The sequence below is a fragment of the Martes martes genome (genome assembly GCF_963455335.1).
Source record: "Martes martes genome assembly, chromosome: 16".
NCBI classification, from domain to species: Eukaryota; Metazoa; Chordata; class Mammalia; order Carnivora; family Mustelidae; genus Martes; species Martes martes.
In genome coordinates, this window is record NC_137904.1 from 17,066,346 (window position 1) to 17,089,272 (window position 22,927).

Here is a 22,927-nt window from a genome sequence, read left to right on the forward strand (position 1 = left end):
CACCTTGGATAAATTTCTATGCCTCAGTTTCCTCATATGTGAAATGGTGCTAGTAATAGCGCCTATCCAATAGAGTTGTAAGATATCAAGAAGTCAGAACAGTCACTGACATGTAATGATCATTTAGTAAAGCTGACTTTTATAACATGTTTAATGCTCAAGGCGTCCTATTCTCTAAGTGAAGGAAACAGCGATCTCCCCCAGGCCCCGCCCCCTCCGGCAGGCCCCGCCCACGTCCCCCCTCGGGCCCTCCTCTTCACCAGGCCTCGCTCCGGCTGTCCTGGGTTCCTCCCGCCACCAGGGGGAGGGGGCGCTGAGGGGGAGGGATGTGGAGCTTCTTGCCGAAGTAGGCGACACTCTAGAGAGCAGCGGCGACTGCTCTGTGGCCAGAGGCGGCGGCGCTCTAGCCGGCGAGTGTACGAGGCGGGTTCTCAGTGGTGCGGCCGGCAGGCGGCTATGGCGGCCGTACGGGGCCTGCGAGTGTCGGTGAAGGCAGAGGCCCCGGCGGGGCCGGCTCTAGGGCTCCCGTCGCCTGAAGCGGACTCTGTTTTGGAGCGTGGCGAGCCGGAGCCCATGGAAGTGGAGGAGGGCGAGCTGGAGATTGTGCCGGTGCGGCGCTCGCTGAAAGAACTGATCCCGGTACGGGCGGGGGGCGGGGGCGAGGAGGTCGCGGAGCTACTTCCCCGCTGAGGAGCCTGCCCGCCGGAAACGGAGACGGCGGGCGCCTGGGCCGGGGGCAGTCTGGGGAAGGGGAAAGAGAGGAGTGAGCGCTTAGAGCGTGGAGGCGCCAGGCTTGAGGAGAGACGGGGAGCGGGAGAAGGGACGCCGGGGCGCCCGGAAATGGGTGTTGAGGGGGCTGGAGAAGATGGGGGAGACTAAGGGGTATTTGAGGACACTCCCTTTACTGCTTCTCTGAGCCAGGCTGTGCAGGGTGGTGAGCGAGGAGGGGCTGGAGTTGTCTGGGGTCTTGAGATAAAGGCGGGGCCCGGGGCGGGAACGGGAGGAACTGTCGGGTGACGCCTGCATCGGGGTCTCCGTTGGAGCTGATGTTTGTTAAAATATAGCACTCGCGGTTTCTCTTAGAGGGTTGGACTTGTCAGCAGCCGAAACTCGGTGTTTCTTTTGTGACTTGGGAGTCATCTTGTTCCCATTCCACTTGATCTGTAGCACCTACACCGTGGCCCCAGCATGTGACCCTTAGTGAGACCAAAACATAAGCAAACCAGCAGTAGTCCTTGGTCCGGCTTTCATCACATGGGGAGGGGCGGGGAGAGGTGTTTTGCTTTTGGTCTCATGGTCCTATGTCGCGTTCTTAGGGCCGGTCTCAGGCCTGCATGGCTTTTATGTACTTAGTTTCTCATCTAACATGAACTACTTTTTAACCACATGTCAGCAAGTCTGGGTTTTAAACTGAAGTTGTGGGAAAAGGCGAAGAAGATAGGATCACTAAAGATAGCAAATGATGACTCTGGTAACAACAAATAACATAGTGGCATTTTACCATTTACTACATTATGTTGTTTAAATTTCACTGCAGTTGTGAAGTAGATATTATCCCTTTATTCCTTTAGTGCAATATGGAGTTATTGCATCCCCCACTAGGTGCCAGACACAATCCTAGGCACTTGATCAAGGTCAAGATCAAACTGTCTCCGGGAGTTTGTTTTAGTAGGAGGACACAAATACAGAATTTCTAATAGTGGTAAATGCTATGAAGAAGGTAAAACAAGTTAATGGGACAGAGAGTGCAGAAAACTGGGTAAGTGTGCAGAGCCAGAAACCAAATGGGATAGGATGGTCAGGGAAGTCCTCTGATAGTGACATTTAAGCTGAAGCCTGAGTGACAAAAAGGAGCCAACCATATGCAGGTTTGGAAGAAAGTATTTCCAGCAGGAACAACAGTAGCAAAGACTCTGAGATGGGAACAAAATTGTTTTGTTGGAGAAATGTAAAGTCTGTAGAGCAAATGGGAGCGCAGTTAAGGAGGTCAGGAAGGTAGGCAGATACCATGGAGGAAACCCAAGCCCAGAGAGGCCAAAGGAATTGTACAGTGGCAAGTAATTAGTGAATCTCAGAGCTGTGACTTCAGTCTTTGGCTTCCAAATCCCGTCCTCTTCATTGCACTGTGTTGTTTTCCCAGGAGGTCTAGATGAGTCTGGACTTTCTGTATTTTGATAAAGACTTGTGCTCCACCTGGTGGCCTGACATGATGGATTTGTTTTGTGTGTGGCTGGGGAGATGAGTGAGTGTGCCTTAACTTGGACATTTTTCATGAAAGCCTGTATTTTCATTTACATAAATACCTTCAGCAAATGGACTTCGTTAAGGTTTGGGACAGGGTCTGATCTAGATAAGACGACTTCTTAGAGTGGTTGATTGTGTATTACCTGGTGTTACTGAGACAGGCTTCCTCATGAATAAAGGGTTGCCAGGGTGAGGAAGGGTTGCTGAAAGGAATGACTATCCAAAAGGAATCTGTTACAGGGCTGTCTTTTATCACGAGTTTTTCTTCAGTTGCTGTTAGCATTTTTCACTCTTCCCCTCGTGTTAGGACACAAGCAGAAGGTATGAAAACAAGGCTGGCAGCTTCATCACCGGAATTGATGTCACCTCCAAGGTAAGACAGACCATAAATTATTTATTCATTTTGATAAGCCGGTGAACTTAATGAACTTGGTCCCTAGGATTTGTGAAACAGCAGTTATTCTTTACCTCCTTTTTTCTTTTGTTGCTTCATTAAGGCCTTTTTAAATTTAAATTTTGTATTACACAACAATGTCTTCATGCATCCTAAAAACATACAGACAGCATTTGTATTCTTACATTTATGAAAAGATAAAATCCATGTACCTAGTTGCCTGTGCTTAGCCATATTTAAAAAAAAGTTCTTCACTGGGGATGCTTTTTTTATGTTACATCAGCTCTTTAAAAATGTGTTTTTGGGGCGCCTGGGTGGCTCAGTGGGTTAAGCCTCTGCCTTTGGCTCGGGTCATGATCTCAGGGTCCTGGGATCGAGCCCCGCATCGGGCTCTCTGCTCAGCAGGGATCCTGCTTCCCCCTCTGTCTCTCTGCCTGTCTCTCTGCCTACTTGTGATCTCTCTCTGTGACAAATAAATAAATAAAAATCTTAAAAAAAATTTTAAAAATGTGTTTTAAATACTGTTTTTAATGCTATTTCCACTTTAAATGAGACAGAACATGAAAAGTACCTGGCATATAGTAGGCTGTTAGTAAATGTCTTTATTCTTTACTTATTGCAGGCTTAGAAAAATAGGATGTCCTGATTGTGTAGCTGTCTAAACTTTGAAAGCCAAGTCAGCTGAATTATTCTCAGTACCTGGGAGTATTGCCTTTTTTCTAGTGACTGCTATTACTAGGTTACCAGCTTTCCTGTAACTCTTTACAGAGCCTAACCTATTGTTTTCCATATTATAGACAGTCAGGATACATTTGTTGCTTTAATTGGTGGTATCCAACTTAAACATTCATTCTGATTTTAATGTGTGCAGTTAAGTTTAGAACAGAATTTTGAATTATAATTCTGAGTAATGTTTAGCTATATTGGGTGCATAAAAACAAATAAATATGTCATGCTTACCTTTTTGTATTTTATCTGGGTCTCATTCTCAGATTGCTTAAAAGCCAAAAGAAAGAACTAGTCATCTTTTAGACAGGCAAGGAAATAGAATAAAGTGAAGATATTTTCTTACTGTAATTGAAAAAGAAGTAGATTGTTCTGTTTACTTTTGTACAGTTAGCCATTATGTGAAACATGTATGAGGGAAAGGGTGGTAGCCCCAGAACTGGGACTTAAGTTGTTACTAAGGAAAGGTAGATGTGTTGTTTGCACTGGGAAGACTTCAGTGAAGAAAATTAGCATAACTGTTGGGAAATAACAAAGTGTTGCTGCTTTACCAATCCCCACAAGCTTTCTTGTAGTCAGACCTTCAATTAGTGTGGCAAAGTCAGTGTACAATTAGTGAAGAGTTCCTAAGAGCTATCAGAAACCCATAGTTGGACCTGGACTTATTTTAGCTCTTGGAGAAAAGCTTATGAAGTTGATTATTTTTTCAGGGAAGTATCTGTGCTTCTTGTCACTTAAAGATGAAAACCGGCAATTCCATGGACACAAGCCTAGAATAGAGGAGAGAGTTTCTTTGCTTCAATATTATTTTGAAACGGGGAAAACGCTTTAGGAAGTGGACTGCTCAGGCAGACATAATGTGATAGGTGTGATTACCATGCACACAGATGATGTGAAATGGGGGTGGTGGTGGCACTTCTAGAAATAGTACTGAGATCAGAAGATCTGCACCCCCACCACCAGCCAGAGTATCTCCAGCAAACCTTTTTACTTTTCTGTATCCCAGTTTCTACACCAGGAAGATTGGAGTGAGATTGTTTTGTTGTAATTTGTTTGCATGATTGCTAATAATAAGTAAAATGTCAGAGAACCAAAACATTCATTACTCATTGAATCATGGAGATTATTACAAATTATAACAGTATTAGTATATGCTCTGCCAGTCATTGACTGAATATCCATTTCTCTGCAAAAATTATTAAAGGCACAGTGTTGGTTATTTCTTCTGATTTACTTTAGGATTGTCACTGAAGCATTGTGTTGCATTTATGATTTAACTTTCTTCCTCCATGTGTCACTTCTTTGGCCTTTTCTGTACCTTCTAGGAAGCAATTGAAAAGAAAGAACAGCGAGCCAAGCGCTTCCATTTTCGATCAGAAGTAAATCTTGCCCAAAGAAATGTAGCCTTGGACCGAGACATGATGAAGAAAGGTACAATGTGTTGGGGGTATTTTTCTGCATTTTCCCAGAGAATGGGTTTTCCCTGCCATGGCCTTGTGCTTCTGGCCTTCCAAACACTCCGAAAAGAAGGGACTTGCCAAACCTCCATTTCTGAGTGATGTGTTTAAAGTTGAGCTGCTGCGGGCGCCTGGGTGGCTTAGTGGGTTAGGGCCTCTGCCTTTGGCTCGGGTCATGGTCCCAGGGTCCTGGGATCGAGTCCCACGTCGGGCTCTCTGCCCAGCCGTGAGCCTGCTTCCCTTCCTCTCTCTCTGCCTGCCTGTGATCTCTGTCTGTCAAATTAAATAAAAAATCTTTAAAAAATAAAAAATAAAAAATAAAGTTGAGCTGCTGGGGCATCTGGGTGGCTCAGTCCGTTAAGCATTTGCCTTCAGCTCAGGTCATAATCCCAGAGTCCAGGATTAAGCCCCACATCAGGCTCCCTGCTCAGCAGGGAATCTGCTTCTCTCCTCTGCCCCTCACCCCACTCTCACGCTCTCTTTCTCTCTCAAATAAATAAATAAAATCTTAAAAAAAGAAAAAAATGAAGTTGAGCTGCTGCTAGCTGTGTCTTAGATGCTATAGCTGGAAGAGAGATCATCTTGTCAGAAAGCCCAGAGACGGTTACCCGGTTAGTGGCAGAGCTGAGATTAGAACCTGTACTTCTACAGAATCTTACTCATTTTCTGCTTTTATCATGGAAGTGTCAACGTTTCTTTGCCTGTAAAAGTGTGGGACGTCTGGGTGGCACAGTCGGTTAAATATCCGACTCTTGGTTTTGGCTTAGGTCATGCTCTCATCGGGTCGTGAGATCGAGCCTCATGTTGGGCTCTACGCTCAGTACAGTCTGCTTAAGTCTTTCTCCTCCTTCTGCCCCTCCCCCCCACATGCTTGTTCATGCACACTGTCTCTCAAATAAATAAATGAATCTTTTAAAAAAATGTAATGGAAGTGTATCACACCAATGGTTTTTTTTTAAGGGGAGTCAGAGCAATACTGGGATTTTAGGGGAAAGCCATTAATAGTTGTGTGATCCAGGTTCGTAATTTTATTTTTGTGTTTTATTAAGGTAAATATTTTGCTTCCTAGAGCTCACCCTGAAGTATATATAGCAATCTGCCCTAGTCTTCAAAAGCAATTTATAAAAAAGGAAAAATTAATACTTTTTAAATTCACAGCCCGTATTATTCCACTCTAATATAAATGCGTCAATACAAATGGTCTCCATTTCTAGTATTTGCAAATTTGGGTATTTGAAGGGCTTAATAGGCATCCCTCTAAATGCATGTTAAAGGTCTCTGCTTTGATGTGTGAGTTTCTCTTGTTGGGAACTTGCTGTCTTACCAGGCACTATGTTAATTAGCACATTACACGTTTGTTTCTTAATCATTTCTCACAACAACTCTATGAAGAATATATTTTTATCCCTATTCTACAAAGAAAGAAAGAGGCTCAAAGAAATTTAATAAATGCCCAGGGTTACACAACTAATACAAGTAGAGTCAGGATTTGAACCCCGGTTTTCTGACTCTAAAGCCTTGCTCTTAATTACTTTGCTCTTTTGCCTTATAGTATGTATATGATACCATAAACCCAAACCTCCTCAGTCCATCCCACTGGATAGAGTAGTTTGGATACAGAGCTCAACTCTGGATGCTGCTTTACTCTTTTTCTGCATCATGAGTTCAAGTTGGAAATATGACCTTGGTTCCTGTGCAGGCTGGGTTTCCAGGCATCTGCTTGAGTGGATTTCTGTTTTAGGAAAACAGAACAGCTGTGCAGCTTGGCATTCATGTCTGTACAGTCTGGGCTCAGGTAGACCTCTGAGGCCTCTTACAACTCCACCTTTAAACACCATAGTTTTACCACAGCTGTTTACTTCTAGTCCTGTGAACATTTCTTATGATACCCTTTTTTTTTTTTTTTAAGATTTTATTTATTGGGGCGCCTGAGTGGCTCAGTGGGTTAAAGCCTCTGCCTTCGGCTCAGGTCATGATCCCGGGGTCCTGGGATCGAGCCCCGCCTGGGGCTCTCTGCTCAGCCGGAAGCCTGCTTTCCTTCCTCACTCTCTGTCTGCTTCTCTGCCTACTTGTGATCTCTGTCTTTCAAATAAATAAATAAAATCTTAAAAAAAAAATCTTTATAAAAAAAAAGATTTTATTTATTTGTCAGAGAAAGCGAGCAAGCGTGAACACAATTCAGGGGGGAGCTGCAGGCAGAGGGAGAAGCAGGCTCCCCACTGAGCAAGGAGCCCCATGTGGGACTCGCTCTCGCTCTCGGGACCTTGGAATCATGACCTGAGCCAAAGGCAGATGCTTAACTAACTGAGCCACCCAGGTGTCCCATCTTGTGACATCTTGCTCTGATCTTATTCATGCCTTTCAGTAGGGTGATTAGCCCTTCCTATCATCCCATGCTTTATCTGGTTCGGATGTCACATCCTCCATAAAGCATCCCTAATCACCCACTCAAATTTCTCTCCTACTTCTGTTGGAACTCTTTAGCATGCTAAGCCCTCCTGGAATTCAGTCTCAGTTTCTTTGTGAATGTGGGCAGATTATTGAACCTTTTTAGGTCTCAGTCTCCTTGTCTATAAAGTGGGAAAATGATACCTACCTGAAAAGGATCACTTTCAGAGTTAAGTTTTAATTAAAAAAAAAAAGAAGAAGTTTTGTTTTGCTTTTCTGGTTTTTTTTTTTTTTTGGAATAGCAAACCTGATTTCGTGGTTCTAAAGATACTTCTAAAAAGCAATAGATCTACCTGGAATGTCAGCTAGAGCAAGTTGCTCATTACAACATGATTCTCATGTAGGAGGGAGCACCACCTAGGATAGCATTGCTGAACTCTGGAGAACTCTGGTGCTTATTCATATCAGTTTAGATTAGAATGGGAGGGGGGTTGTAAAGGTCCCAGAGATAGTTCTTTCTTTTAGTGTCTCTCCTAGTAATTCTACTGTATAGTCAGGATCGAGAGCCTTTACTCTTATGGTTAGGAGCCTGGGTTCTGAAGCGTAACCTGTGCCTTTCTAGTTCTTTGACCTCGGGCAAGTTATTTAGCCTCTAAACCTGAGTTTCCTTATCTGGAAAGGCAGATTAACAGTAATTTTTATATGGTTATTGAGAGGCTTTACTAAAATGTTACAGCTCTTAGGGTGGCATATATAGTAAGTGCCCAATAAATGTTGTAATTATCTAATGTTCTCCATCTCAGGCAGTCATCTAAGTGGCCTAGCCTCTTGGGAGAATGGGGATGTTGGAATAAGTATCTTGACTCCTGCAGCTGCACCAGGTCTCAGGTTATTTTTCTTCCTCTTCCTCTCTTCCCCCCCCTTCTTCTTCTTACTCCTCTTCATTCCAGTAATAATAAAAGGTACCACTTGATAAATGCTTATTATGTGCTGGTCACTCTTCTATGTGGTTAACTTATCCTTTGATGAATGCTGTGAGAGAACAGTATTCATCATTTGTTTTACTGATGAGGAAACTAAGGTGCTGAGTTTGAGAATGTCACTCAGATCCTACAGCTAGGTAAGTAGCAAGACTGGAATTTGAAGGCTGGTCTGACCGAGGCCTGTGTTCTAACCTTTTTGCCAGCATTCAGGGACATAACTTGGGATATATTGCACTAGACCATTCTGCATCAGGAGTTCTTGCTACTCTTGAGTGATTCGGTGTCAAGCAGCTTTAGTCTCCTTATCCCCAAGATCAAAGCTCTCTTGTTTGGAAGGGACTTACAGGTTATCTAGACCCAACCTCCTACCCAGTGTTGCAGGCCTTTTGGCAAGGTTCTCAGTGCTCTTTTGGCCTTTGCCTGAACATTTCCTAGTGGTGGCACAAGAACTGTTTATGAAGCGGTCAGTCTTATATTTGGATACGTCCTTGTATTGAGCAGAAATTGCTTTCTAGTAATTTCTGTTAGTTACTTTGTGACTCTTAGAACAACATTAAGTCCTTTCCTTATTCATACAGTAAACCTTCTGGTGAGGGAATTGGCAGGCTGTGCCCTAAACTCTCTTTACGTGACATGACTTTCTGGTCTCCTTCCTCTAGACTCTTTCCAGTCTCAGAATGCCCTACATAAGGGGAGGTGTAAATTCCAGACATGGTTGGATTCATGGGGAGTGTGGCAGGACTGTTCCTGTAGTCTCTGTCCTACCTGTTTCATAGTGTTGTATTAATCTTCTAGTGTACCTGAGCACCGGGCTTTTCCCCAGGGATCAAAAGTCTTCCCATCTTGTACTTGAAACATTTTTAAAGAATTACCTTTTTATTTATCCTTACCAATTTACATCTTGTTGATTTCAAGACTGTTTCAGCCTATTGTGTTGATTTTATCATAACTACCTTTAAACATTTTAGCTATACCTAATCTATACTTTGGTATACATGGCTTCTGCATCTGCTTCTGTTGGTAAATCTTAAACAAGATAATCCTGATGATGTTTAGATTTTTATGTTTATTACATTCATTCTCTTACATTAGTCATTAGTAATTTACTGTTTATCTTTCATGTTTGTTCTTTGGCAGGTTGTGCTCCCCTAAACTCTGCTGCCTTTTCTTTTTGGGGGATCACCTCTCATGCTTTGAGTTATTATATTTAGTGTATTCCAAAGTTTTTGATCATTTTATTTTTATTTTTTTTAGGATTTTACTTATTTATTTCAGAGAGCGAGAGAGAGGGAGGGAGCTGAGAGAGAGAGGGAGGGTCAGGCTCCGCAGGGAGCCCAACACACAGGGCTCTATTCTAGAACCCTGGGATCATGACCTGAGCCGAAGGCAGATGCTTAACTGACTGTGAGCCACTCAGGCGCCCCAAGTTTTTAATCAAAGGCCTTGGAATTGACTACTTTTTCTCTGGATTTTCAGAAATCTGCTTTCCTAAAAACCTGAGTTTTGTGTCCTACTATCTGTCATTCTTTGTCGTCTTTCCTGCTAGGAAGTCAAAGATGATTCCCTCACCACCTTGCTTTTACGTTAGTACTCAGTAAATGTCCAGTCCTCATTCCTCAGTGCATGTTTTCAGTGCCACATCAGCAATTAGCCCTTTCTCATTGGTTGGCCATAAATCTAGGTGCCTTTTTTGTTGTTTTATTTTAGGCAGTGGCACCAGCAAGGTGAGGAAGTATTGAGCATCCTTTTTTGGGCAGTCTTCCATCAAATTTTGAACTTAACAAAGTTTCCATCTCCAATGGATCTTGCTGCTGTCACTGACTGACAGTTTGGTTCTCTTTTGAGAATGAACCTTTTTTTACATCTTTACCTGCTTCTTTTGACCAAGATTGTCCATTGCCCATTTCTAGATTTTTATGTCATTCTCTCTTCTTCAAAATATAAACATCTGAGCCTAAAAGCTTTGTTCCTTCTACTCTTTTCCTTTTGTTTGTAAACTATTTTTTCATTATAGGGTTTTTAAAAAATGTTTTAATGTTTTGATAAACAGTGCTGTGATATTCTTGATACTTATTTTTGTCATTTTTTTTTTGGTCTTTATTTTCTTTGCTTATCTCATTTATGACTAAATCCTTGTTATCAGATCAGCAAGTCTCCTACAAGATATTTTCTCCCAGGTTTGTCATTGCCCCTTCCCATATAGCTCTGAGGATCACTCAGTCTGTTCCCACTGCTGGGCCACTGCTCTCCCTGTTATTTGTTCTTTTTCAGAACTGTGTCTTTACATCCCATGGGATTTTTTTCTTCCAAAGTCCTGCTGTAGCTAGAAGAACTAAGAAGGCTCCTGTCCAATGTGGACAGCCATCTCAGTTGTATTTGGGCTCTGTTCACCATTGAACTGCTGGTCACTAGTAAGGACTTGCCAGGGCTCATAAGTCTTGATGGTCTCTGTCTCCATGAATCTGGCTGGCAGGAAAACACCCACCTGATTTAGTCTGACCATACTTGTATGGTTTCTAATTAAACCTATCTTTCACTCTTCAAAATGACAAGTATTTAAACATTTTTTTATCTGAATGTGTTCATGTACTTTAAAGTAAATGCGTAAATACTTTTAAGTTCATTAGTTTTGCTTCTGTTTTGGGGTTTTTAAAAAGATTTATTTATTTATTTATTTATTGAGAGAAAGAAAGAGCATGTGCGAGCAGGGAAGGAGCAGAGGGAGAGGAGAGAGAATTCCAAGCAGACTCCTTGCTGAGCATGGAACCTGACATGGGGGCTGAACCCCATGACACGTGAGGTCATGACCTGAGCTGAAATCACTAGTTGGGGATGCTTAACCATCTCAGCTACCCAGGTGCCCCTAGGTTCATTTGTTTTAGATAGATATATGAAAACATACTTGAGAGTAATGAACATTGAATTCTTAACAAAATTACTTCAGAGAAGGGAGGGAGAGAAGGGATGTGGAGGAGTTACACAGGCCTGTTTTGTATGTAATGTTTTATTTGCCTCAAGTCTTTTGAAGAAATTAATCATAAAGTTAGGTGGTAGATATGCAGGTATTTAAAAAATTTCATTGGTACATTTGCATATTTTACAACTACAAAGATTAAGTGAGATATATGAACTGAAGTATTTAGTAAAAAAAAATAAAAATAACACAGTCCTGGTAAGGCTGAGGTTCTTTTTTTGGAGGATCTGACCTTTATTTATTTATTTTTTTCCATTATGATACTTGTACTCTTCTTTTTTTTTTTTTTTTTTTTGATACTTGTACTCTTTAATCCTTATCACCTATCTCACTCATCCCTCCACCACCATCCGCTCTGGTAACCATTAAGAGTCTGTTTCTCGGTTTGTCTATCTCTTCTCTTTTTTTTCCTTTGCTTGTTTCTTTTGTTTCTTAAATTCCACATATGAGTGAGATTGTATGGTGTTTGTCTTTCTCTGACTGACTTCTTTCACTCAGCATTATACTCTAGCTCTATCCATGTTGTTGCAAATGGCAAGATTTCATTCTTTTTTATGACAGTAATATTCCTCTGTGTGTGTGTGTGTACAACACATTTTTTATAAAGATTTATTTATTTATTTGAGAGAGAGAGGGAGAGCATGAGCAGGAGGGGCAGAGGGAGAAAGAGAGAGAAGCAGACTCCACACAGAGCCCTAACACAGCTTGATCCCACTACCCAGAGACCATGACCAAGACTCGCTCAACTGCGCCACCCAGGCACGCCTGTATACACCACATCTTTCTTGTCCATTCATCTGTCAGTGGACAATTGGGCTGCTTCCTTAATTTGTCTATTATTAATAATGTTGCATATATCCCTTTGGATTTGTGTTTTTGTTTTTTGGGGGTAAATGCCAATAGTGTGATTATAGGATTGTAGGGCACTTTTATTTTTAACTTTTTGAGGAATCATCATACTGTTTTCCATAGTGGCTGCACCAGTTTGCATTCCCACAAAAACGGTGCAAGAATGTTCCTTTTTCTCCACATCCTAGTCACCTCTTACTGTTTCTTGTGTTTTTGATTTTAGCCATTCTGACAGGTGTAAAGTGATATTTCATTGTAGTTTTGATTTGCATTTCCCTGATGATGAGTGATGTTGAGCATCTTTTCATGTGTCTATTGGCCATCTTGATGTCTTCTTTGGAGAAATGTCTGTTCATGTCTTCTGTCCTTTTTATTTTAAGTTTTAATTTTAATTCCAGTGTTTCAGATGTACAATATAGTGATTCATCAATTCTATACATCACCGTGTGCTCATCACAAGTCCACTCCTTAATCCCCATCACCTTTTAAACCCATCCACTCTGCCCTCTTCCCCTCTGTAACCTCAGTTTGTTCTCTGTAATTAAGAGTCTGTTCAGGGCAGAGTCTGCTTAAGATTCTCTCTCCCTGGAGTGCCTGGGTGGCTCAGTGGGTTAAGCCTCTGCCTTCCACTCAGGTCATGGTCTCAGGGTCCTGGGATTCAGCCGCGCAGTGGGCTCTCTGCTCAGCAGGGAGCCTGCTTCCCTCTCTGTCTCTGCCTGCCTTTCTGCCTGCTTGTGATCTCTCTCGCTCTCTGTCTAATAAATAAATAAAATCTTTTTAAAAAAAAGTCTGTTGCTTGATTTGTCTCTCTTTCATTTTTTTCCCTTCTTTGTTTTGTTTCTAAAGTTCCACATTCAGATGGTATTTGCCTTTCTCTGAGTGACTTATTTCGCTTAGCATTAAAAAATATGGAAGGCTCCACAAATTTACATGTCATCCTTGCTTAGGGGCCATGCTCATCTTCTCTGTATCATTCCAATTTTAGTATATGTGCAGCTGAAGCAAACACTATGCCCATTCTTAAATGGGATTATTCATTTTTTGGATGTTGAGTTTTATTAATTTCTTTATATATTTTGTGTACTAACCCTTTATCAAGTATGTCTTTTGCAAGTATCTTTTCCCATTCAGTAGGTTGCCTTTAAGTTTTATTGATTGTTTCCTTTGCTCTGCAGAAACTTTTTATTTTGATGTACTCCCAGTAGTTTATTTTTGCTTTTATTTTCTTTGCCTCATGAGATATATCTAGAAAAATGTTGCAACAGTCAATGTCAGGGATACTACTGCCTGTGCTCTCTTCAAGGATTTTTATGGATTCAGGTCTCACACTTAGATGTTTAATCCATTTTGAATTTATTTTTGTGTATGGTCAAAGAAAGTGGTCCAGTTTCATTCTTTTGGATGTGGCTGTCCAGTTTTCCTGATGCCATTTGTTGAAGAGACTGTCTTTTTTTTTTTTATTGTATTCATTCATCCTTTGTTAAAGATTAATTGACCATATAATTATAAGATTATGTCTGGTTTTTGTCTTTTGTTCCATTGATCTTTGTGTCAGTTTTTATGTCAGTACCATACTGTTTTAATTACGACTGCTTTGTAATATGAGTTGAACTCTGGAATTGTGATACTTCCATTTTGTTTTTCTTTTTCAAGATTGCTTTGGATATTCAAGATCTTTTGTGGTTCCATACAAATCTTAGTATTGTTCGTTCTAGTTGTATGAAAAATGCTGTTGGCATTTTGGTAGGGATTGCATTAAATCTGTAGATTGCTTTGGGTAATATAGATATTTTAACAATATTTGTTCTTCCAACCCATGAGCATGGAATGTCTCTCCATTTCTTTGCATCAACTTGAATTTCCTTCATTGGTGTTTCAGGTCTTTCATTAGGTTCCTTTTTTTTTTTTTTTTTTTTAAAGATTTTATTTATTTATTTGACAGACAGAGATCACAAGTAGGCAGAGAGGCAGGCAGAGAGAGAAGAGAAAGCAGGCTCTCCACGAAGCAGACAGCCCGATGTGGGGCTCGATCCCAGGACCCTGGGATCATGACCTGAGCCGAAGGCAGAGGCTTTAACCCACTGAGCCACCCAGGCGCCCCTAGGTTCCTTTTTGACTATATAGCCTTCAACCTTTCTTCCTCCCTAGAGGTAATAACTGTTATCAGTATGAATTGTACCAGGCCTTTTTTTAGGTATTTGTATACACAAATACATACCTTTAGAAAATGTATGGTGGCATTTCTATTTTATTTTTTTAATGTCATCATGTTATACAGGAACACCTCGTTTTATTGCACTTTGCAGATACTGCTTTTTTTTTTTTTTTAAACAAATTGAAGGTTTGTGGAAACACTGTTGAGCAGGTCTGTTGGTGCCATTTTTCCAACAGCATTTGCTCACATCAGATCTCTGTCACGTTTTGGTAATTATTACAGTATTTCAGACTTTTGTCAGTATTATTGTATTTGGTATGGTGATTTGTGATCAGTATCTTTGATGTTAACAATTGTAATTATTTTGAGATGCTACAAACCACTCTCTTACAAGATGGATAACTTAATCGACAAATATGCTTGTTCTGACTGCTCCAACTGGCCAGTCTCCCATTTCTCTCCCTCTCCTTGGGTCCCCATTCCCTGAGACAAAACAATATTGAAATTAAGCCAGTTAATAATCCTACCACAGCCTGTAAGTGTTCAAGTGAAAAGAGGGTCCGTGTCTCTCACTTTAAATCAAAAGCTAGAGGTGATTAAGCTTAGTGAGGAAGATACATCAAAAGCCAAGATAGGCCAAAAGCTAGGCTTCTAGTGCCAAAGAGCCAGGTTGTGAATGCAAAGGAAAAGTTTTTCTCAAAGAAATTAAAAGTGCTACTCCAGTGAACACACGAATGATAAGAAGTGAAACAGCCTTTTTGCTGATATGGAGAAAGCTTTATGGTCTGCAAAGGTCAAACCAGCCCATTCCCTTAAGCCAAAGCCTAATCCAGAGCAAGGCCCTGACTCTTCTGTGAAGGCTGGGAGAGGTGAGGAAGCTACAGAAGAAAAGTTTGAAGCTAGCAGAGGTTGGATCATGAAGTTTAAGGAAAGAAGCCATCCATCTCTATAACCTAAAAAGCACAAGGTAAAACAGCAAGCATGTAGAAGCTGCAGCAGAATATCCAGAAGATCTAGCAGATTAATGAAGGTGGTTGTGCTAAACAACAGATGGGCAGTGAAATCTCGTGTTTTGTTTCCCATGTGCACTTTCCTGATTACTGGTGAGATCAACCATCTTCTCATATGTTTATTGGCTTTTTGTATTTCCTTTTGTGTGAAATGTGTGCTCATGTTCATTTTTATTTTGGGCTATCATTTTATTATTGATTTGTAGGATTTCTTTACTTTAGTTTCATACTTGGCTTTATATTCAGGAGCAGCATCTCTTCAGAATTGTCTTGACTATTGCACATCTCTATTTGACATATATTCTAAAATTATAGAATCAGCTTGTCAGGTTGAAGGAGTAACCCTGTTGAATTTGGTATTGCTTTAATTACAGGTTAATTAATTACAGGTTAATTAATTTAATTACAGGTTAATTAATCATCTTTTTAACAGTACCTTTTGTTTAATCTTTCTCAGCCTAATATACCTTTCTGAATTAGATTATTTGTTTAATGCTGTTGCTCTGTGATAAGAATTAAAATAGCATACCTTACTGTCATATCTCATTTCTCTTGAAATACTTGTCATCTCTTCTAGCACATTTCTTTTCTAAACACAGGTTATCTGAACTGTTACAAAGGGCTACTGGTGGGATGTGCAGTAGCAGGTAAGAAAATTCTATCATCTCTTTTTTGTCTTGTTTTTCTAGCAATCCCCAAAGTGAGACTGGAGACAATCTACATTTGTGGAGTAGATGAGATGAGTACCCAAGATATCTTTTCCTATTTTAAAGAATATCCTCCTGCTCACATTGAATGGTTGGATGATACCTCCTGTAAGTACACTCAAGTTTTTTGTTGTTTTTGCCATCTCAGATGGTGAATATTTGTGATTGAGACTACTCATCTGTTCCCTAACCTCTGCCTTTAGCCTAGGGGAGAAAGAATGCCCATTGATGAGAATCACAGTGCCTTAGCCAGTCTGCCAGATCATATTCCATGAGTATTTCAAGTCAGCTCAGATGAGATGACCAGGAATCTAGGAGGTTGGTTGCTGGCACCTGAGTCTTGTGTACATGATTGAGGCCTCTTTAATTCCCACAATTTCCCAAAAAAGGGGTGGATCCAACTATATGGACTTGGGGCTCTGTGTTCAGGGCTTTAGATTTTGTCATTGACCTTCCCATATAGGTCTTCACAGGCCTGGGTCTGCCTTAGTATCTGATCTAGAACTAAACTGGAACTTTCTGATACTGTATGAAACCTCTCATCTCTGCTTGCTTTGAAACTTCACCTGCTTGAACTAGCTATTATTTTTACTTGCATCCCCACTCCAAGTCTGGTAGGACTTGTGGTAACCACTCTGCTGGCTTCTTGTCTTAATTCACTTCTAGTCTGGCTTTGTTTACTGCCAGCTTGCTGACCTGCTAGGCTGTACCTTGAATAGCTGCCTGGTTTTTTTTTTTTTTTTTTTTTGAAGATGTTGATTCAGCATTGAAAGAAGAAACATGACAGAATTGAAGAGTTTTCTCCATTTTTCCTTTTGCTTAACTTACACTACCTAAATCAAGGGTTGGCAAACTTTTTTTTATAAAGGGCTAGACAATAAATATTTTAGGCTTAGCAGGCCATACAGTCTTTGTTTTGTTATGTCTGTTCAGCTCTGCTATTGTAGCATGAAAGCAGCCATAGACAGTATGTTACTGAATGAGCCTGCCTGCTTTCCACAGATTTTTTTTTAATAAAAAATATGTTGGATGTGTAGTTTATTATTTATTTATTTGTAGTTTGGTATTTATTTATGTGTAGTTTATTATTATTTAATTAATTATACCTACATAAAGCTGGTGTAAATATAAATAAATAAAGGAATAGGTGGTGGGCTGGATCTGGCCTGCAGGTTATAATTTGCTAACTCCTGATCTACGTTACTAAAACTGTAGCTAAGGGATATTAGAATCAGAGAGACCCTTTAGACTTACCCATTTTTACTAACTCATGTTGAAAATCAGAACTGAGAAAAAGAGAAGGAAAATTGTTTGCTCAAGGCCATATTGCATGTTTGTAACAAAAGTGAGAATCTGTAAGTCTTCATATCTGAAACTGAGAATGTAAAGGTAACTTTAGTTTGAGAAATGCTGCTTTAATTAAAATTAAGTAGATTTATTTTCTATGAGACTTCTCAACATCTTTTTCTTGCTAAATTCTCTTGCTTAAAGAAGCAGATTAAATTAGTTGCTAAAAAGCCAAGTGGCTGTCATGGCGCTACTGTATATATTCCATGGATACCATCATCACCTACACTTTACAGTAAGAAACAGTCATTTAGCGTGTCTGAATGACAAGGTACAGCAGACGGCTTCCCTGTAGAGGGCAGTAGTATAAAGGCTAATCCAAATTTATTTGACAGTGGTCTTCTTGTTATCATCATCATCATCATCATCACAAGAATGCTAACACTATACTTGCTGAGTCAGGCATTTTTAATATACAGAGCTCTTTTTTCATGGAATACAGTTATTTTGTGGAACCTAGTTTGGGAATGCAGCTCTAGGCTAATTTCATCAAAGAGGTTTTACTGCCGCTTTCTGTGCTGCTTTCATTAGTTGGTTCGTACATTTACTGATACTGATCTGTAGCTAGATGAGGTCATAGCAGTGACTATGTTGCAGTCTCTGTTTTTAAAAAATTTACCATATGGGTATGATGTAATGTTTTATTTTACATTTTGTTTTAGGCAATGTGGTTTGGCTGGATGAAATGACAGCCACACGAGCCCTTATCAATATGAGCTCTCTGCCAGCCCTGGATAAGATAAGAACCAGGGATGCCAATGAGGACAGGTCATCTGAGAAAAGTAAAAAAGGTAACAATACAAAGGAGGGACTTTAGGGATGAAAGTCCTGTTCTTTACACCATTGGTTTAGGTTTCTCTGCAAAGCATTATATAGTATCTCATTGTCAGTTATTTCTAAGGTAAGCTGTGATGCTTTGGATCACCAGTGTATAGGAGAAAATAATGGACTTCTAAGTTACGTGAGATGGAGTTATGTTAAGTTTCATCTTGTCCCTTATATTGTATTTTAGACAAGCAGGAGGACAGTTCAGATGATGATGAGGCTGAAGAAGGAGAAGTTGAAGATGAGAACTCAAGTGATATAGAGGTTAGTAATAGGGCAAAGATATAAACAAGGTTATAGTGTAAAAAAAAACTGCTTACTTTCTTTTATTTAAGGCTTAAGGACTTACTAAGTTGTGTTCTTCCTTTGATTGAACCTTTTGAGATTATATCAGGCTCCTGGCCTTTAAGTTCTTATGGCTGTAATGAGTGACTTTTCCTGAAATCTTAGAATAGTACTCATTCTTCTGTGTAAGAGAAAATGGGTTTATTGAGAAATACTTTGAAATGCTACCTAATCAATAAAATTAAGAAAAAACAAGTGATGGAATATTTCCTCATGGGGCATGTGCTGTTATTAAATACATTATTAAATACATTAAAGTGTATTCATTTAAAAAATATTTATTGAGTACCTACTATACACCAAATTCTAGGTCCTGTGGATATAGCATCAAACCAATGTCCTTCCCTCTTGGAACATACATTCTAGTGGAGAAGACAGACAATACACAGATACACAGATATATAATGTCAGAAAGTGAGGAGTGCTATGGAGAAAAGTAAAGAAGGGTAAGCAGATAGAGAATGATGGAGACTATTCTTTTAGACAAGGTGTTCAGGGAAGACCTCTGACTTAGAAATGTTTCAGAAGAACATGTGCTGTCCTGCTTCAAGAATTGTTAAAGAATGCTTTCTCAATGGTGACTTTGCTACTGAATAAATATGAAAGAAGCTTTAATGTTTATATTGAAAATGCTCTTTTTTCTTAAGTTGGACACATTGTCTCAAGTAGAAGAAGAGTCTCTGCTAAGAAATGATCTTCGTCCAGCCAACAAACTTGCTAAAGGAAATAGGTTATTCATGAGATTTGCTACAAAAGGTAAATGTGATATTTGGCATTAATTTTTAGTTTTATTCTAAGTCATGTATTTTTGAGTGACATCCTTTTCTTTTGAAGAGGAATTTAGGTCAAGTAATCTCAAAGTCCCTTCAAACTATAATGTTCTATGCTTGTGAAATGATGGCTTGCTGCCTGAATTGAATTTCACACTTTGAAGGTGAATGTTAGCTGTTTGTATACTTTTGTGATTTCTGGCTAAAGTAAGTTATTTTCTCTTTGTTTGTTTGTTCTCTGTGCTTTTCAGCCAATTTATCTTCTGAACTATGAAAACATTTTTAAATTATACTTTCTTATTCATCACAGCAATATCTTCCTGGACATTGCTAGTAGTGCCATTCAGCCTTATCCTCTAAGGACCTAAAAGCCTCCTAGGCTCTCTATGCACAATGATTCTGGTGTGCATTAAAATAGATATGAAATTTGAATATGGAATACACTTCTGGTTTATTTTTCTTGACTGAGACATGTTTAAAGAGTCTAGGCTCGTTATTTTATAGACTGCCCCTCAGTTTGTTTTTTTACTATCTCCTCCTGATTGAATCGGACTATACATAATAGGCAAGAGTACCACAGAAGTGCTGTTGTGTCATTTGCAGTGCATCATGTCAGGAGACACGTGATATTTACTTGTCCCGTGTTTGGAGATGTTAGCTTTTCTCACTTAGTTAAGGTAATGATTGCCAGGTTTCTCCTGTTTTCTGTTTGTAATACAAAAATTGGCGGGAGGTACTTTGAGATTATGTAAATAGACTTTGGTTCATCATACTTCCACTCAGCATCCATTGATGACTTTTTAACTCTACATTTCTGTATTAGTTGGCATTGTGCTTAAGGAAAACCTTTTTCTTTTTACCCATTTATTTACTTATTTACTTAATTGTATCAGTTTAGGTTCATGAGTCTTATTTTATTCAGTGGGTTATTCATTCATGTCTTTGTTTTGATTTACAAATCTTCTTGGATTTGGCCAGTGGAGCCCCTTCAAGATGTATTATTTTGACATGCCTTCATGATTCTTTGAACACTTTCATACTTTATGGCACAGTAAAACATCTTGTTTTTCCATACTCAACTTATACTATCCCTGTCCCAGATCTGGAATCAGCCATTTCTCCAAGCAGCTGGTGGGCATGTCTTTTAAAGGGTGCACATACTGGCTTGTGCCACTGTTTACTTATAGCCCTGGATACGTGTGCCTTGGTATTCATCTTCTGTAATCAGTGAGTGCCTCAACGAAAATGTGTATGATCAGTGACCACCGTTTCTTTCTATTAACTGGCATTTTAACTTGATGAAAGTTATACATTCTAGATAAATGGTGCAGTGCTGTTTTCTTTAAGCCATTTTACGAAACGTCATGATAGATTGGAAAAAATGTTTTATGAGATATATGGAGTTATGTATAATCTGTTTCTTTAATACTGATTCTTTGTTATTGGAGTGTTGTCATTCAGAAACAAATGTCATCTTTCAGGGGAGCAGGAAAAATGCTACCTCTTCTAGAAAGCCCTTTTCATTCTTCAACAGCTGTAGTGACTGAAGCTCTCGTAAGCTTCCTAAAACCTTGTATGTTATGTTATTGTTGTTGTTAATAATATTTTCTCTATGAGGTCAGTCAGCTCCTTAACAGCAGCTTAACTTCATTCATCTCTATTTTGCTCCACCTGCTCTATACTGCACTGCTTTTGTAGGCACTGAGAGTGAATATTTGTAGCATATCTTTCCCTTTTGTTGGCAGATTGTGCTGATCTGACCTCCGCTATGGAAAACATATTTTTAAACCATTCAACATTGTCTTCATACCAGTGGGAAATCCTAGGTAACTGTCGTAATTAATTTTTAGATGACAAAAAGGAACTTGGAGCAGCCAGAAGAAGTCAGTATTATATGAAATATGGGAATCCAAATTACGGAGGCATGAAAGGAATTCTTAGTAATTCTTGGTGAGTCTAAAACTTTACAATAGTTTAAGTAGTACTTGAGCTTTTCTTAATCCCGCAGTTGGTATTCTGCAGTGGAATGTCAACACCATGTGTGCACTCAAAGGAAGACAAGAAGAAAGAGTTCAAGATTCTTAACTCTGGGGTAAATGGTATGAAAGGCTGAGTTTTAGTTTCACATGGAATGTCTCTGTTTCAGTACCTAACATTTCATCAGTGTATAGTTGAACTTAGTGGATTTCAAAGTCCTTCCTGTTGGTTTTTGACGATGTGCTTATTTTGGAATGTTGCAGGAAGCGAAGATATCATTCCCGTCGCATTCAGCGGGATGTGATCAAGAAGAGAGCCCTGATTGGGGATGACGTTGGCTTGACATCCTATAAACACCGACATTCCGGTAGTTGCCTGCTCAGCTCTTGGGTAGACACATGTTTGGCTCCCGAAATCATATTCTTATTCTTAATACAGTCTTTTAAGGTTCCAAACTTTATCATCCTCTCTTCCTTGCCCTCACCCTCTGCCAACATATAGGAAAGTAAGTCAAGTCACGATTAATTTTAAATTGCCCATACAAAAGAGGTCAAATGATTTAATAAAAGCTGTTCTAACAAAAAAGGCCAAATGTGACATAGGAAAAATTGAAATAAAATTTTCTGTAGGAATCTAATTTTTCTACTATTAATATCAAAAGCTGCATGAAAATTTTTTGTTATTTTATCAGATGACTTGATTTTATTATTTCTTTGATGATAAAAATAGGCTGCTGTGTCTAATGTTTTATGCTTATTGGCTTGTGCACACGAATGCCTCTGTTAAGTAGCATGACTTGGGTTTCATTTTGTTTGTTCTGTCCTTCCTTTCCTTCTTTCTTTCTTTTGGTGCTTATATAAGAAGCATTTTCATTATGTTTTTATAAAGATTTGTTTCTATTTTTAATCTGATCTGTAGAATTTTCTACATGCTTTGTAGAACTGCTAAGTCAGCGTACAAACATGGGATAACATGTTTACGTGTTTATCATTGTAACAGGGACAGGTGAAGTCTATCATTTTTATTTAATGGATATATCCAAAGTTGTATATTTGAAATCTGCATCTTTAAAAATGCACATACTTTTCTGTTACACAGTTACAGGTTTCTAATTTCAGTTACTCTAAGATATTCTTATCATATAATCTTTATATTGTGTTAAGTTAAAAAGCAGATTGCCCCTAATTCTAGCACTCTAACATAAACAACTGATTTCATTTTACATTTTTCTTACTTGTCTCTTTTCATAATAAATATAATTGTTAACATATATTTTATAGTCTTCTCCCACTTAAAAGCATTTTCCCATGAACTTTAAAGTTACAATTGATTTTCATTATTCATAGTGGTTATGTTCTATAAAGTCATTGTGATCATTGATATAGTGAATACTAAACCATTCAGAGACTCTGGTCGCACCATTTTCATCAACTGATCAATATATAACCTTCTTAAATTGTGTTTCTGTTTAAAGACTTCTTATTTAATACATATTGTTGATTCATTAACATTGGACTCACAGCCAACAGCACTGTATCTCATGCTTGAACAAATCTTATTTAACACATGTTTATTCTGTAAGGCACATCACAGCCTGCTTGGGCTTAGGAACTCTAAATAGCTTTGGCAGTACACTTAGAGGACATTTTTAAAAATTTTTAAATGAAATCAACAAAAGCCATAAAAATATGAAAAGCATGGCACTTAAGAAACTGCAAAAAGAACACTTGTTTACAGTATGAGAGCTGAAACAAGAAAGCAGAGTATTGCCTCATT

General features: G+C 39.2%; 1 protein-coding gene across 2 annotated transcripts in view; it reads left to right on the forward strand.

Moving 5' to 3' along the window:
- Positions 1-388: 388 nt before the first annotated feature.
- The window catches only part of NCBP3 (nuclear cap binding subunit 3), a 60,637-nt gene continuing 38,098 nt past the window's right edge, over positions 389-22,927 (forward strand). For both annotated transcript variants that reach the window (XR_013968120.1, XM_080825887.1), the window contains exons 1-9: positions 389-639; positions 2,552-2,617; positions 4,690-4,795; positions 15,870-15,995; positions 17,897-18,025; positions 18,247-18,323; positions 19,052-19,160; positions 21,025-21,124; positions 21,415-21,518. Coding sequence is in view for 1 of the 2 variants with exons in the window: in XM_080825887.1 (XP_080682013.1) it covers positions 457-639; positions 2,552-2,617; positions 4,690-4,795; positions 15,870-15,995; positions 17,897-18,025; positions 18,247-18,323; positions 19,052-19,160; positions 21,025-21,124; positions 21,415-21,518 (1,000 nt within the window). In the remaining variant the exon portion in view is untranslated. The remainder of the gene's footprint in view (positions 640-2,551; positions 2,618-4,689; positions 4,796-15,869; positions 15,996-17,896; positions 18,026-18,246; positions 18,324-19,051; positions 19,161-21,024; positions 21,125-21,414; positions 21,519-22,927) is intronic.